At 45.9% G+C, this 15,977-nt stretch overlaps 1 protein-coding gene across 25 annotated transcripts in view; it reads left to right on the top strand.

Moving 5' to 3' along the window:
- The window catches only part of SCML4 (Scm polycomb group protein like 4), a 103,177-nt gene extending 87,830 nt beyond the window's left edge, over positions 1-15,347 (top strand). For 23 of the 25 annotated variants that reach the window (XM_029945063.1, XM_029945075.1, XM_029945080.1 and 20 more), the window contains 3 exons: positions 2,192-2,482; positions 11,822-11,967; positions 15,034-15,347. In XM_029945063.1, the coding sequence (XP_029800923.1) occupies positions 2,192-2,482; positions 11,822-11,967; positions 15,034-15,159 (563 nt within the window). In that variant the 3' untranslated portion in view covers positions 15,160-15,347. Of the gene's footprint in view, positions 1-2,191; positions 2,488-11,821; positions 11,968-15,033 lie in introns of all 25 variants that reach the window. The other 2 variants (XR_003910943.1, XM_029945073.1) reach the window with 2 other exon arrangements.
- Positions 15,348-15,977: the final 630 nt, after the last annotated feature.

Genomic DNA, 15,977 nt, shown 5'->3' with positions numbered 1-15,977 from the left:
GCACTCATAGGTCTAACAGGAAAACAGGAGAAACCTAATGGAGGACCAGGGGGAGGGGAAGAGGGAAAGAGAGTTGGGGAGAGAGAGGGACGCAAAACTTGAGAGACTATTGAATGCTGAAAATGAACTGAGGGTTGAAGGTGAAGGTGAAGGGGGGAAAAGTGGTGGTGGTGATGGAGGAGGGCACTTATGGGGAAGAGCACTGGATGTTGGATGGAAACCAATTTGAGAATAATCTATTTTAAAAAATAATAATAATAATTAAAAAAATAATAATAATAAAAAATTAAGGTCCTACCCTTAAGATCTCACTTAACCTTTATTACCTCCTTATATGTAGTCACTTTGGGAGTTAGGGCTTCAACATATGAATTTTGGAGGACATACTTCAGTCCATAAAATTTTTCTTCTATCTTTAGGAAGAGTTTGTAAAGAATTGGTTTTAAATTTTCTTTAAATTCTTGGTAGAATCCACTCATGAAACCATCTGGGCCTGGGATTTCTTTGTGAGTAGTTTTTGATTACTAATGAATTCTCTTTACTTGTTTTAGGATTACTCAGATTGTCTATTTTTTTAGTCAGTTTTGGTAATTTGTCCATTTCTTCTAAGTTGTCTGATGTATTGGCATTTGATTGTCCATAGTATTCCTTAATGATCCGTTTTATTTCTATAACATTGGTATTTCTTTCATTTCTGCTTCTGGTAATTTGAATCTTTTCTTCTTTCCTTGCCCAAAGTAGCTAAAGTTTGTCAAATTTGTTATTATTTCAAAGAGCCAACTTTGGTTTCATTGATTTTCTCTGTTGTTTTTCTAATCTTTGCTTATTTCTGCTTTAATCTTTATTTCTTTCTTTCTGCTTGGCTATGTATAGTTTGCTCTTCCCCCACCCCTCTATTATCTTATCATGAAAGATAAGGTTATTAATTTGAGATCTTTCTTCTTTTTAAATGTAATTATTTACAGCTATAAATTTTGCTTTAAGCACTGCTTTACTAACATCCCATATGCAATGACTTTTATTTCCAGGCAAGATCTGTATTTGTCCCAATATATGAGAATTGCTACCTCCTCTAATAAAATCAATTCTCAATCTTTCAATATCTACATTATGGGAAGAGTCCATACATTAAGAAGACACCTGGACCTTATGGCCTCAAATGTGGTCCCCGATTACCAACCTTGGAGGATCCACTGGTTTTGTTACTCTAATACATTTTCTCTGTGCATGTCAAAATCTGTTTTGAGCATATGTAGGATAGAGATGATTACTGATGGGACTAAGCACATGTGATCTTGTCTGTGATGGAAGGAACTGAAGAGAAGGAATTCCTCGAATAATATATCTCTTCTTCTTTCTAGTCCCATAATTCTCCTGAACTTTTCCTTTAAGATAAAACAAAACAACCTATACCATTTAGCAATCAGTATAATTCACAGCATTCAACAGGCTATGAGATCAAGCTTTAAAAGTATAGAAAGTCGTGATTTACTTGAGCAGAAGGGAGCTGATGATGAGGTTGGCTGACTCTTCAGCTTCTTTACTGCCCCTTCACTTTTGATTGGCTCTTTATCTCTCATCTGCAGGTGATGGGAGGACCATGGGGCCAACCAGATCAGCATTTGTGTCCCCAACTTGTTAGCTCTGGAGGAAGGACAGTACCCTCCTGTGTATTGAGACTAAAAGTGTGGGGAGGAAGCACCATTGCCCCCGTGTCACCACCCAGGCCGAAGTGTTTCTCCTAACTCAAGGGCATTGTAACTCTTGCTTGATTTTTCCAAAGCACCCTGGGCCACATGAGGCTGGCAGTGTCGGTGAGCAAGAGGAAAGAGGGCAGGGAGATTCAGACAACTTAGTAGAGACTACTGGAGAGGCAACACCATGGAAGGAGAAAAACCTTTGAATTTTACTTCCAAGTCATCAATAACCAAATTAATCCCTTTTTCTTCTGAACCTAGAGGGGCAGGTCTCCCATCCCTTCTTCACTGAGATATGCTTCATTGCTGAGGCGAGTGTCTCAATCTGCTGAGGGTGAACTATTTGGGAATATGACATGGGGTCCATTCCTCCTCATCCCTCATCCCCACAGACAGTGGCACCCATACCACTGGGGAAACATTTGCTGATACTGTCAGGTAACCCCTTGACTTGCTTTCTGATCTCTGCATCTCTGTCCTGCCTTCTTGCTTAGCAAAAACAGTCACCACTGAGGAGTGCCTGGCGAACCCTGTGGGCATGAACCGCTACAGCATGGACCTCTCTGCCTCCGCCTTTAGCCACAGGGGCTCCTTGCCCACCTCTTCCTCGCTGTACTGCAAGAGACAGAACTCTGGAGATGGCCACCTTGGAGGAGTCCTGGCCACCACAGCTAGTGGTCCCCGCTCCAGCCCCATGTCCTCTGGAGGCCCCTTGGCACCTGGGCTGAGGCCCCCAGGCTCCAGCCCCAAGAGAAATGGGACCCCTCTTGAAGGAAACAGATGTGGTAATGTAATGCATGCTCTGGCTTCCCCATGACTTAACCTCCTCTGCCCTTGCTCTGGGATTACTGCATGTAGAGGGACGGGGTGGCTTGAAGGCGAACAATGCTGTTTGAATATGGGAACACTGGGAAATGGGAAAGAAAATTGGAAAGACAATGGTATATAAGAATAGGCTAGGCTGTAGGAGTAAGTAGACTCGAAAACGTACAGTGGCTCAAATGCAATAGAAATTTATTTTATTTTTTTGTTCAAGAGTCCAAGGTGGGTGTCCTTAGTTCCATGATGGTTGGTGTTCTTAGTTCCAGTTCTTAGTCTGTGGATGGATCCCAATTCAGGGACTCAGGCTTTGTCCATTTTGTGGCCCTGCTGTCCCCTATGGCCTCCATGCTTCCAAACACCTACTGGGTAGAAAGGGAAAGAGTAAGTGAGGAAGACACATACTCTTCCCTAGAGCTTGGGTATGATGCACATCATCTCCACTCATATTTCAATGGCAAGAGGTGGCCATTATGCCCCACTTAACTCTAAGGGAATCTGAGTGATATAGATCATCTCTCTGCCAGGTACAAGAAGAACCAGATGTCAGTAAAGCATCTTTTCTTGCAAAGTGGGTGACATTTGCAGGACACAAATACATGGGCAGAACAGAGTTAAACAACATTTCCATTAGCTGGTTGTACTACCCTGTGATGCCTTGTCAGGATGCAATGCATGAAAGTGCTCTCATTCTAGGGATAGCTTGGTGTCCATTGTGCATTGTATTTTTTTTAAATAATTTTCAAGCTTCAGTATTTCATTAATGAACAAAGGCTGTAAAGTATAGTAGATAATCCCATGGACTGTGGAGCCAGATGCACTGGGTTGGAATCCTGAACCTACTACTTCCTGACTGTATGACCTTTTGCAAGTCTAGATTTCTCTGTGCCTCAGTTTCCTCACCTGTAAAATTAGAATGATAACAATAGCATCTACCTCATAGGTTTGTTGGGAGGATTAAATAAGTTCATATGTATATTCAGTGCAAGACTTAGGACATGGTAAAAGCTCAATAAATATTAGCTGTCACAGATCATGTGAACACTCTCAGCCAATCACAGCCCAGCTGCCTGTGCCTGAAAGCTGCTGAAGAGAGGAAGTCCCGGGATGAGGAGTCAGGGAGTCTTCATCCTTCCCTTCTGGAGCCTTCCAATGGGTTGGCTGTCTTCTTTGGCAAGCCACATTTTTGTACGGAGCCTTGGATCTCTCTACCAGTACCCTGGAGAAGCCACAGCGATGAGCTAGTTTGTAAGATCCAACATCCTCCATGTGCTTCCCTCAGAGACCTCCCCCATCTCACACCAGCTTCTCCTGGCTGAGGATAGATAGAAAGGGAGGCAGGACCCCCTTGAGCGAAAGGCAGTTCTGAGGAGCAGAGTACAGAATCCTTCAGCCATGGGGGCTCTTGCCAAATGTAGAGGCACCCTGCAGACTACTTCCCAACACTGTCACTTAAGTCATCAGTCAGGCAGAAGATTTGAGTGGGCAAAGCCCATTTTCCAAAGAGGAGAGACATTGGTCTACTTGATTTTTAAGAACAAGAGAAGAGAACAAGATCTGGCACAAATCGACATCTTAAGGTAAATGAGGGGCAGCATTTACTTCCCAGGCTCATCCCCAGAGTTTGTGTAGCCTCTGGCATATAGTAGTTCAATAAACATTCATTATATCTGTGTCCCCTACCATGATGCCAGAGTCCTCATGTTGCCCCTGGTTGTCAAAACCCTCCTCTTGGTGTCCCTTGCCTTTTAGATGTCTCTTCTTAACCTTTTTCCTCAACCCAACTCCCATTTGCTCAGGGTGGTGATCAAAGGTCATTGCCTGATTGAATGGATGCATAATCCTAAGAGTTCATATCCATTTTTTAAAAAAGGGATATTTACTCTCCTTTCCAGTCAAGTTGGTGGAGTATCAGGCCCTATATCTTAAGAGGATGAAGGATTGGCTGTCCCATCCCAATCTATTTGGCGCCCCTGGTTGAGGGGAATCTTGGATCCTTCAAAGGGATCTCACAGTAGCTTTCCTACCCTTTTGGGGTGCCTTCCTATCCCGGCCTCAACAACTCTCTTGTCCTATATTTTTGCCTCCTCTCCAGTCCTTTCTTCTCCTGGAATTATACTCCAGTTAGCTGTCGGAGTGCGGGGCAGACTCTCCCTGGGAACCAGCTCTGAGATAGCCCTCTCTGTGAGAGCTCTGGTTGCCCCCAGGAGATTCCCACTCACTCAGGACTTTGCCTCTTATGATCTTGGGTAAAATCAGAGAGATAGAACCCACCAGTGCCTCCTACCTTCCACTCCAAAAAAACCACTAACTGTATGTAGACTAATTGCCTTTTTCACCACTTAGATATATTAGTAAGAACTTTGAAACCCTGTGAATCAGAGTTGTTCATAATTAGATGGGCCCCTTTGGGCTGTGGGATGTTCAAAAATCACACAGTCACCCAGCTTCTTCAGAGTAAAACTGCTGCAGAATATAACAGTGGAAATTCATTGTTGAGCCTCTGTGGTACACTGAAGAAAAAGAAAATTATTCATCCTTTGTAGGTACATTAACTCAAATACTCCAGAGAGTCCTTTAACCAGTGTGCTAAGTGGAACCACAGATACCAGAAAATCAGCCAGCTGTGCCCATTTCAGCATCAAGATGGAGGGAGAGGGTGGGGAGAATAAAGGGACAGAGGGCAGTGCCAGCATCTCTGAAAGAGGTTTCCACTTCTGCTTACATCTCATTGGCCAGAACTTAGTCCCATGGCCTCCAGCTGCAAGGGAAACTGGGAAATATGATTTTGTTCTAAGTAACCATGATCCCAGCTGGAAATCAGGGGTTCCATTAAAATGGAAGAAGTGGGAAAAAAGATATTAAGTAGGTGACTGAGAGCCTCAGTCACACCTCCCAATTAGAAATGTTCCTTCCTTCTAATTTTGTAGCACTTTGTTCCCTCATCCCTAGGACTTTCTCTTTCCCATCCCGTAGTAGGAACCAGACCCTCAGCTTTGTGAGGTCCTTTGCTCATATCTGAATCCTCCACAGCCCCAGAAAAGGCCTGCTTGCTTGAGGCATTTACGAAATAGCTACTTATTGAGCACCTACCAAGAGCCAGACACTTTCCATGTATTATTTATGATGTATTACAAGTTATATTTTATAATCTATTATTGTAGTATGTACATATTATTATAGTAGGTATTATTGTATACAATGTATAGATAGAGAAATGAAGATCAAGATAAAGTCATTCAAGTTTTGAGTCAGGATTTCACTTTAACTGGCTCTAAAGCCTGTATGTTTCAAAATTACCCAGAGATTTTCAGACTGTGTTCAGTAGGCTTCAGGGAGTCCCTCTGAGGCTCTAGGAAATTGGAAGAGGGGATGGGAGCAGACAGGGCTCCCAACACCCTGCGCTCTTTATCCAGGGCCTCTTCACATTTGCAGAGCAGGGGTCTATGTATGCTTTGCTCAAACAAAGTCTGCGCAGCTAAACGTGTCTGGAACCCATGGAGATAAGATGAGCTGAATTGAATGGCAGTATGCTAACATAGGAGAGGAAACCATTGTGTTCCTTACTCATTTGTCACCTCGCTGCCAGTCTAGGTGCTTGCTGTGGGCCCTCTGGATGGTTATTAAGTTTGCCCTCCACCCAAGGAATTGCTCAGGATTGCTCTGGAATAGCATCCCAAGTGTAAGTAGTTGGTTTGAAGAAACCATAACTCTTTAGGAGGGTTTGACCTAAGTTGTAAACCCTGGAAGGGACCTAAAAATGGATTTTCCCCTGTGGTGCTAATCAAAATGGTTTAAAACCACAGAATCCAGAGAGCTGCATGAGGCTGCAGGCAAGAGGGTAGATATGGATGACATGACAGATTTCTCAGCCTTCTCTCTCCTGTGCATGTTCGCCCTGGCCCCCTGCTGTCTTGATGTATCGTACCTATAGCCTCTGCCAGTAGACTCCCATGGGATATATTCACAGGACATATTTTCCTGGTTTCTGCTGATACTCTGGTAAAAGTTTGAGAGCTCTTCCCCATTCAACATATAAACATCTCTCACCCAACAGATAAACATCAAGAGCTATAAAGTTTTCAGATAACAAAAGCTTCCTAGCTTTTGCATTAAATAGGACAATGCTGTATAATTCCCAAGCACAATTAAGTCCAAGTTTCAGAATCAAGAAATGAGGTAAATATGAGCTGATTATTCCCATGGATTGGAGTTCACTTCCATAGGGTAAGGTGTTGGGTGATGGACAGAGAGGCTATCCAGTCAGAAATGGAGAATGGCGACAGAGCTCTAGGTGGAGGGGTTGACGTGAGCAGAGGTGTGCCATGGGCTCGTTCATTCCAGGGAAGACAGCTTGTGCAGAGATGCTGAGGGGAAATCATGCTGGGAGATTTGGGGTCCATGGCAAGCAGACTGAGCTTTCATCTGTGGGAACCAGACGTTTCCGAACAGGGAGGTAAGCTGATGGCCATGGACTTTGAGCAAGACAAATCTATTATGGAATGACATATAATACCAATAGGGAGAATAGCAACTACCTTTTGATTAACTCTAACTGTCTACTGCCTCACATCATCCATTTAATCCTCACAGCATGGCAGGTGTTTGACAGGTAAGGCAACGAAGACTCCGAGAGCTTTTGCTCCATCTCAGCCAGCAGATGCTGAGCACACTGTGCCAGGGGCTCCTCTTAGGGCTAAGGATGGAGCTGTGAGTAAGACACACGTGGGTCCTGGTCTCTGACAGTGTGCAATTCCACAGAGGCAGACGTTAACAGTATTGCACAAACTTCATTCCAACAGTAACTATTCCTCCGAGGAAAAGTATGGATGCAAAGCTAAGGAGGGGTCACTGAGTCTGCTCTGGGGATGTGGGAAAGGCTTCCCGGAGAAGTGACAGTGGAGCCAGTGGGACGGGGAAGCAGGAGCTGGCTAGGGAAGGACAGAGGGGAGGCGTGGCTGGAAGCTTCCTGGCAGAAGTCAGACTGCTTGCCCAGAGGTGGCATGTCTGTGGTGGTAGAGAAGGATCCAGCCTCATTTTAGGCCTTTGGTCTCTCCTTGTCTCTCGGGGCATATCCTCTCTTGTCATGCAGCATGTTAGCTGGTCTTGAAGGAATAAAAGAAAAACCTGATTAAAATTTGAGGATTGGTCAGGCACTCTTCTATCTCTATCTCTCTCACCTCACAGAGAATTTTTACAATAGAAATAATGAAAAACAACACTGTTTTAAACTACCTGATGCCGCCCAGATTGTGGGCTAGCCCAGGCACCTCACACACTCCGCATGGCCTCGTTTCTAGGAAGGGTGCATTCTACGGGGACCAGGTCAGTAGGAGGAGCTGAGAACAGATCTGCCTTTCTCTGGCCTTCACCCCCCATCCCCCCAAACCAGATCTGGAGCTAGAGATGCTGACAGGGACAAGGGGACACTTAGAGATTCTTCCCAACTCCCTTATTTCACACCCAAGAAGTACAAAGACACTTGCATGGCTGGTGGGTGATAGGGATATTGACTCCCAGCTCGTTGCCCATTCCATTCTCCCACACGACTCTATTGCCAGCTCAAAAGTTTTCTTTGAATTATGACTGAGCAAAAGGAAATTATGTATGTGGTTGTGGGCATGTACGAGACACAGAGATTCAAAGACAGCAGTGCAAGTACCTATGCTGTGAGCATGCCCGGGCTTGCTTTAAACACTGATTCATAGGCATTTGTCCCCAGTGCGTGTGAGATCCACTTTAGAAACAACAGCCACCTCTTTCGCTTACACATCCATTCACAACTGGGGTTCACTCTTCACTGCATCCGGCAGCTCTAGCGAAGGGACATGACATACACAAAGTTCTCTGACAAGGAGAGTCCTGCCTTCCCATAAAGGTGTTTGGTGAGCACTCTGCATGCTCTGGTCCCTTAGGAGCAAGATTCTTTTCTCATCCGTCATGTCTTCCTGCTGTCCAATTCCATCTGCCTGGCCTGGCTGTGTCAGGCGGGACCCGTCTGTCTTCCTGACACTTCCAGCCCCCGCTGGAGGGGGGCTAGTGTATTTATTATCTTTGCGAGCACAGACCACTGCAAAGGCTTTACAAACCTGCCACTGGAAAGCTCCATTTCTCTTCCTTCTAGAGTGGGTTTATGTGCTTGGGATCTTGAGCAGTTCCCAAGGTGTGACAGGCTTCCTGCTACTCTCCGTCTTGTATGACGAAGAGGCCCCTCACAGAGGCTCCAGAGAGGCCCGACCGCTGCCATTCTATCTGGGGGAAAGGTGAAATGTGCCCACAGCAAGCACTGGGGCCACTCTCCAACTGGGCCGCCTCCCTCCACAGCCGTCACCTGAGAGCCCCCTCAGGAAAGATGAGCCCACCTCTCTTGCTCAGCCCGCCCCACCCCCCACCATGGCCACTAGGAAAGTTGTGCCCTGACCTTGCTTAAGGAGCTCAGGCTCGTGAGGATGATGCTGTGAATTGGTCTGGTAGTCTTCCTTCCTGTCGGTTACAGGAAACTTGATTCGACCTTTGCTTTGATCACTCTAAAATCATTCTTGGTACCAAAGGCTTCCAGCCTTTGTAATCAGAGCATCTTTTATCACCCTGATTACCGCTGAAGCACCAATGGGGCAGAATCCAGGGAAATATGATTTCTGTGATTCCTCATCCCCATGTTGAGTGCAGATGTCTTTAAATTCAGTGAAATCATCTCTAATAAGCATGCATCACATTCAGAGGGCTCCAGGGTGCACTAACAGTTTCCCGGCAAAATGCCCTGCGCCAACTCACTTTACGGGACCCTCCCCGGTCCGGCAAGGAAAAGGCAGGCAAATCTCAAAGTAAATCCAGTTCTCAACTGACCCATCATGGTTTTAGGGCAGATTCAGAAGTGTGGTGCTGAACTTTTCTCAGCACCGATGGAGAGTTGTGCACTTTTTGAACACATTAAAAAGAGGAGCAAGAAAGAGATGGCAGAGAACCACTGCACCCTGAGATTAAAAGGGGGAAATGGAAGCAAAGGCTTCTGGACTTTTCGTGTAGAATTACTCTGTAGGGAAGATGCTCCATTGTTCAGAGCCTCCACTTTCTTTGGGTCTGAAAAATAGGATTAAGGATTGCCTGCTCATGCCCTTGATATGAGTTATCTATACTGTTCCCACAAAATTTATCGATTCATTTTACACCCCCTGAGCCCATATTTACAAACACATTTACTTTGAATTGTGATGGAGCCAATGATTATAAACCCTGGAATGAGAGGATCCTGATGTTCGCCACTTTGCCCGGCACCTGGTACAGAAGAGAAGCTCAGTACATGTTTGTGGAATGAATGGGATGCGGGGGTGGGGGGGGTGGGGGGTGGGGGCGGGGGGAGGAATGAAAATGATTGTCCTCAAGAAATTTAACTCTAACTGGAGATTACAGGCACGCATAATTGCAGTAAAAAAGGGAATGTGGAAAGTGTCTTAACAATGAAGATATGGGGGTTAAAGGCAGAGGAAAGTGATGTCCAGGTGGCAGGACACAGAAATGCTGTCTATGAAGGGGTCTGCCTGGGCTGTGATGGCTGGTAGAGCTCCTGTGGAAAGGAGGGAGAGTATACGCTTCTAGAGAAAAGCCAAAAGCACTGGCTAGAGATGGAGAGGGGAAGCGGGGGAGACATTCTGTCAGTGTGCCCAGATGGGAGTGTGCAGGGGGGGCTGGGAAGGCAGGCAGGGTGTCTCCTTCCCTCTGTGGAGCGCCTGATGTGAGGTAGCCCAGGGCCCTGGCCTGATCCCATTTCAATCCTGACACTTGCCCTTCCTAGAGGACAGTGTTGCCATTTTACAGCTAATGAGCTGAGTCATGGTCAAATTGCTAGCAATGGGTGGCTCCTAGGTCTCTTGTCCTCTCTACATCCTTCTGTCTCAGAAGGAAAGATACTATTGAGACCAAAGAGAGTCCTTGACCTTGAGCTAGAGTACGGACTCTGGAGTCAGTACATAGGCAAGGGACATTCATAAGGGGCACAGAGAGGGCTTGGTCTGCGGAAAGCATTGAGGCAGTAGACAGTTTTGCCCTAAAAGGAAGAGAGCCCAGGGCAAGGATACCCATAGCAACCATTTCAGGAACGAACTGAGGGCTGAAGGGGGAGGGGGCAGGGGGAAGGGAGTGATGGTCATGGAGGAGGGCACTTGTGCGGAGAAGCACTGGGTGATATATGGAAACCAATTTGACAATAAACTATTATTAAAAAGAAAAGAAACCATTTCAGGGGTTTGGGTAAGAGGATCTCAGACAGGGGCAGCAGGGTAGAAGGGAGGATCTAGTGTGAGAGGCATCCTCCTAAGAGCTTAAGAATAATTAAATATGGGGTGCGAATAAGGGGCAGTGGAGGTGGAGGTGGAAGTAGAGACATCATTGTGGTTTCAGAAACCTGACAGGCAGGAGGCGAAGCTGGTGCTGGGGAAAAAGAATGAGTTAGTTTGGGACATAAGAAAAGAGTCAATCTCTAAATACGGCCAGGCATGTGATTCATTACTTCCTTCTTCCTTTACTTGTCTTGTGCCTTTTAATCTTCCATGTGGGAGATGCATTTCTGGAACACTGCAGGTCATGCAATAGTCACTTATCAAGGACCAGCTCTGGACCAGGCACAGGATTAGACCCTTTGCTGTCAAGGAAGTCTCATTCTAGTAGGGGAGATGGGAGCGAGTCCTCTGAAGAGCAGGGGGCCGTGGAGGCACTCAGTGTGTGCCTGGGCCAGTGAGACGATGTCTCCTTTCTGCACATGCAGAGAAAGGGCACCTCTCACAGAGGGATTCCGACCACTGGTGGCAGAGACCCAGAACGAGGACCAAAAGGCACCTCAGCTCTGCCGTGTCGTTATGTCTCCGTGTAACCAGTGGAGGCAGAAAGGATCTGAATTCTTTCTGGCCTCCTAGCACCGTAGGGGCCAATTTGGACATTGAGCTGAGCAAGGTTTCTCTGGTCACCCAGCTACAGGAGGTCCAGGGCTCACTGAGACAGAACTGAGCATGAGGGGTTTTTTAAAACTCTAACATGGATCAGAAGTGCAGCCTGTTGAAAGAGATCCATTTTCTAGCACTTTAGTGCCTGGAAGAGTAGCGGACATTTGCACAGATAGGAGGGTCTGCCTCCAGAGATGGCCTCCCCTGTGCTCCGGGCTGCCTCCCCAAGGCTTTCTCTATCACAGGAGGTCACTCAGGCCACAGCCTTAGACTCGGGTCCAGGTGGGGGCAGGCAGCACCCAGGTAGGCACTGAGGCCACCATCCTGGTCAGTGTCTAATGTTCTCCTTGTCCATGCCTGCCCATCCAGCCTCAAGCCCTCCCTCAGACGGGCAGGATGCCAGGCAGCCCTGGAGCAGGAATCCGTCCACCTGGACTGTGGAGGATGTGGTCTGGTTTGTGAAAGACGCTGACCCGCAGGCTCTGGGGCCTCACGTGGAGCTCTTCAGAAAGCACGTAAGTACTCGCAGATGCATGGTGGGCCTGGCCTGGGAGGGGGGTAGAGGGGGGGTGCAGGGAGCACGGAGGAAGGGCGAGGTTCAGGAAGCTGTGGTCCTGCCGAGGGGACTGGTCTAAACTAAGCCTGGGCCACCACTCAAGGGAGGCCAGATGGGACCACAGGCTTCTCACTTTGTTTTGTTTTTAAGGAAGGGTATTTGTCCCATCTGTTCCCTCGTTCCGGCCCTTATTAGGAGTGCCTGTTTTCCTGCCCATCCATCCGTCTGTCTGCGCATTCAACAAACATTTATAGCATACCTACAATATGCCAGGCAAATTGTAACAGTGCCTAAGGTTCTAGGCCGATTTGAGGAGTCGATGGGAAAATGCACGTGAGGGGTTCAGCACAGCACCTGGCTTGTAGTTAACCTTCATTTAGCAGGTATTCTTAGAACTGAGATTCTGGAATATATATTTAAGAGATTCTGAAATAGCGAAAGATGATAAATGGAAAAAAAAAGTAATAATTAATACTTCATCTGCCAGGCTTACTATGTCAGTTTCTGTTGCTGCTATAACCAATTACCACAAATATCCAGCTTAGAAAAACACAGATTTTATTATCTTACAATTCAGTGGGTCAAGAGTCTGACAGGGGTCTCAGCGGGCTGAGATCAAGGCGTCTGCAGGGCTGACATCCCTTTCTGGAAGCTCTAGGGAGAATTGGTTTCCTGGCCTTTCCCAGCATCTGGATCCACCCTCATTTCTTGGCCTGTCTGCCTCGCCCTCATCCTCAAGTCCAGCAACATCGGGCGAGCCCAGCCTGCCATTTCCGGTTCTGACTTCTGATTTCTTCTGCTTATAAGGATCCTTGTGATTATGCTGTCTCTCCCACCCAGTCATCCAGGATACTCCCCCTGTTTTAAAGCCAGCTCATTGGTAACCTTGATTCCCCTTTGCTGGGTAGCCTAACATACTCACAGGTTAGGGGAGTAGGATGTAGACACCTTGGGGGGAAGAGAAGAAGCATTATTCCAGCTGACCATTTACCATATATTGTCCTGCCGGTCTTCCACTTTTGTTTGGTGATCCTGTCATAGAAACTATACTCTCAGGTCTGGGGAGATTCTTCCTCTAACCCAACACTCACATTTCATTAGGGAGATATGTATATTTATTTGAGTTTATTTATGGTTTTTTTTTTTGAGAGAGACAGAGACAGCAGGAGTGGGTGATGGGCAGAGAGAGAGAGAGAGGGAGAGAAAGAATCCCAAGCAGGCTCCACACTGTCAGCACAGAGCCTGATGTGGGGCTCAAACTCATGAAACCATGAGATCAAGACCTGAGCCAAAACCAAGAGTCAGATGCTTGACTGAGTCATTAGGGATATATTTAACATCACTGGACAGTGGGGTCTTGAGAGCAGGGACCACAGCGTGGGTGATGCTGAGACAGATCTGGGTGGGAGGAGTCTAGCTCTCCTCCAGAGTGGTAGGCGGATGGTGGAAGTCTAGGAGATGGGGTAAAGAGAGAATATTAGACCCACTGATGAGATCTGCCCACTCTTCCATTTTGCCAACAACACAGTGAGTGACAGAGTGGGTGTTTCATCAGCACAGGCTGGATAGATGGAGGAGAGGGGCTGGTGACCCTTACATGGTTATATGAGTTCTGTAGCTGCCTCTTCTTCCAACCTGAGCACCCACACTTCCTACCCTTTGTCTCTTGTGACCTGAAAATAACAGGATAGGTGAATGAGGAAGCCCAGCCTTAGTAATTCATGAATTCTACATGCATTCTGGAGGGTTACCATTTTCAGAGACAAATGGGAACAATACCACGACCACAAGGGGTTGGCATTCCCTTAGCAGTTCTTTGCGCTGAATCCTGGGATGAAGTAGGTGCATTATTTAGTTGTATGCCACCTCAAATTATTGACAGGGCCAAACACCTGAAATCCCTCATCGAATGTAATTAGCAATTTGGTAATCAGCTCAAGGTCAGTGGGCTTACCAAGAAAAGTTAGATGAGATTCAGGTGATGGGCAGCATTCAGGGCCTCATACCAGCACTGGAAATGAAATGTAACCGCTAGTTTCGGGGTCTAACTGATGACACATTGTCTTAATCCAGTCAAGCTGCTCTAACGAAGTTCCTTGGCCTGGTTGGCTTATGGACAAGAGTGATGTTATTTCTCAGCCCTGAAGACTGGAAGTCTGAGATCAGGGTGAGAGCTGGGCTGCAGACTGCCATCTTGTTGTATGAGGACACTAACCCCACTCATGAGGGCTCCACCCTCATGATCTAATCACCTCCCAAAGCCCCACCTCCAAGCACCAGCATATGGGAGGTTAGGATTTCAACAGTTGAATTTGGATGGGGGACACAAACATTAAGTCCATTACAAACTTTTTGCTTCTTTGGTCCTGGAGCAGATGAGGAGATAAATATCACATCGGGGATAGCGGGAATATGACTGGGGTTATGTTTGGTTCCTTCAGTAGGGGGAGCAGGAATATGAAAGATCCAATGTGTCATATGACCGCAGGGAGATTATGGGAAGTGAAACACAGGATGTGTTCACTTTAATTAATTAATTAATTAATTTATTTTATTTAAAAATTTTATTTTTTTTTACTTTATAAAGTTTCATATTTTTTTAACATATGCAATTATTTTCCATCATTTACAATACAGTAGTTGCAATGACACTCCAAACAGAAAAGCAAAGTAAAAAATCAAAACACCAACTTCTTTTTCATGTAATTAGACTTATACAGAAATTAGAAGGTTAAGTAACAACTAGTCAATCACCTAATTTCACAGCTATCTGAAGTGGCAATCGTTATATAGCAGCTTATCTATGATACTTTCAAGATACATGATACAATTTATTACTTGTTCATAGGCTACAACGCAGCCTGCTTAATTTATTTTTTTAAAGAAGATATTGCCTTGGGACTAAGAGATGTGTATCCCAGTAAATCCTTATTCCCTTCCCTCATCCCCTGACCCCATGTTAGCCATAGCCACTGTTCTAGTATTCTGACCACCTCTGGATTTTCCTTTTCTGATCCTGTTCCAGGAGATTGATGGCAATGCTCTCTTGTTGCTGAAGAGTGATATGGTCATGAAATACTTGGGTCTGAAGCTGGGCCCCGCGCTGAAACTGTGCTACCATATTGATAAACTGAAGCAAGCCAAATTCTGAAGGTTTCTAAAAGATAGAAGCAACGTCCAGACCACAGATCTCAAGATCATCTTCTGCCTTACCAACATCCAGCCACCATCACAAAGTAGATTCTCTTAAAATTAACAGCCACAAAGGCTTTGTCTTTTAATAAAACTTGTGCATCTCTGCCTTTTAAAGAAAAATTCAACATGACTGTTTTGAAAGGCTCCTCTGTGTTAATGATTTGCCAAAAATTATGGAAAAACCTATTATTTTAGCATTCCTGATAGGCTGGCTGCTCTTAGAGTGGGTCCTATTTTTATGATGAGAGAGCAGGGAACTGAATGCTATTGCCCAAGAAGAACCCTGGAGCATTCTCACAAAGATGTGAGAAGAAAGACCTGTGTCTCCACCACAGCACCACCTGTCTTTAACTCTGCCCCGGGGACCTATCATTGTGAGCCTTACTTAATTCAGCTCTGGAAGCTGTCTGATGAGGAAAAAATGCCTCACCTTGCACTATCTGGAAAACTTGAATTCTTTTGCTCTCTGAAAGAGAAGGAAAAAAAAAATCTTTTCTATTCCTAATTATTTGAAATACTGTGTTGTCCCACTAGAGGGCAGACTGCTAATGAAGTTTCAGGACCCTCACTGCAGTAGCCTGCTGATCCCCTACACCGTGGATGGGTTAGGGTCTCTGTGAACAAGATGTAGCCTACACAGACACGGGGACTTTCTTCCACAGTCAGCACCACGGACTGCAACTTGGGAAGAAACCATCTCCTAGAGAATTCTAGTTCATACTCAGTCATTACTGACTGACTGAGATGCACAAGCAGCAAAGGCAAAAATCTGGA

The sequence above is a fragment of the Suricata suricatta genome, chromosome 7 (assembly GCF_006229205.1).
Source record: "Suricata suricatta isolate VVHF042 chromosome 7, meerkat_22Aug2017_6uvM2_HiC, whole genome shotgun sequence".
In the NCBI taxonomy this organism is placed as follows: domain Eukaryota; kingdom Metazoa; phylum Chordata; class Mammalia; order Carnivora; family Herpestidae; genus Suricata; species Suricata suricatta.
Note: the sequence above shows the minus strand (reverse complement) of the source record. Positions and strands in the feature narration are given on the sequence as shown.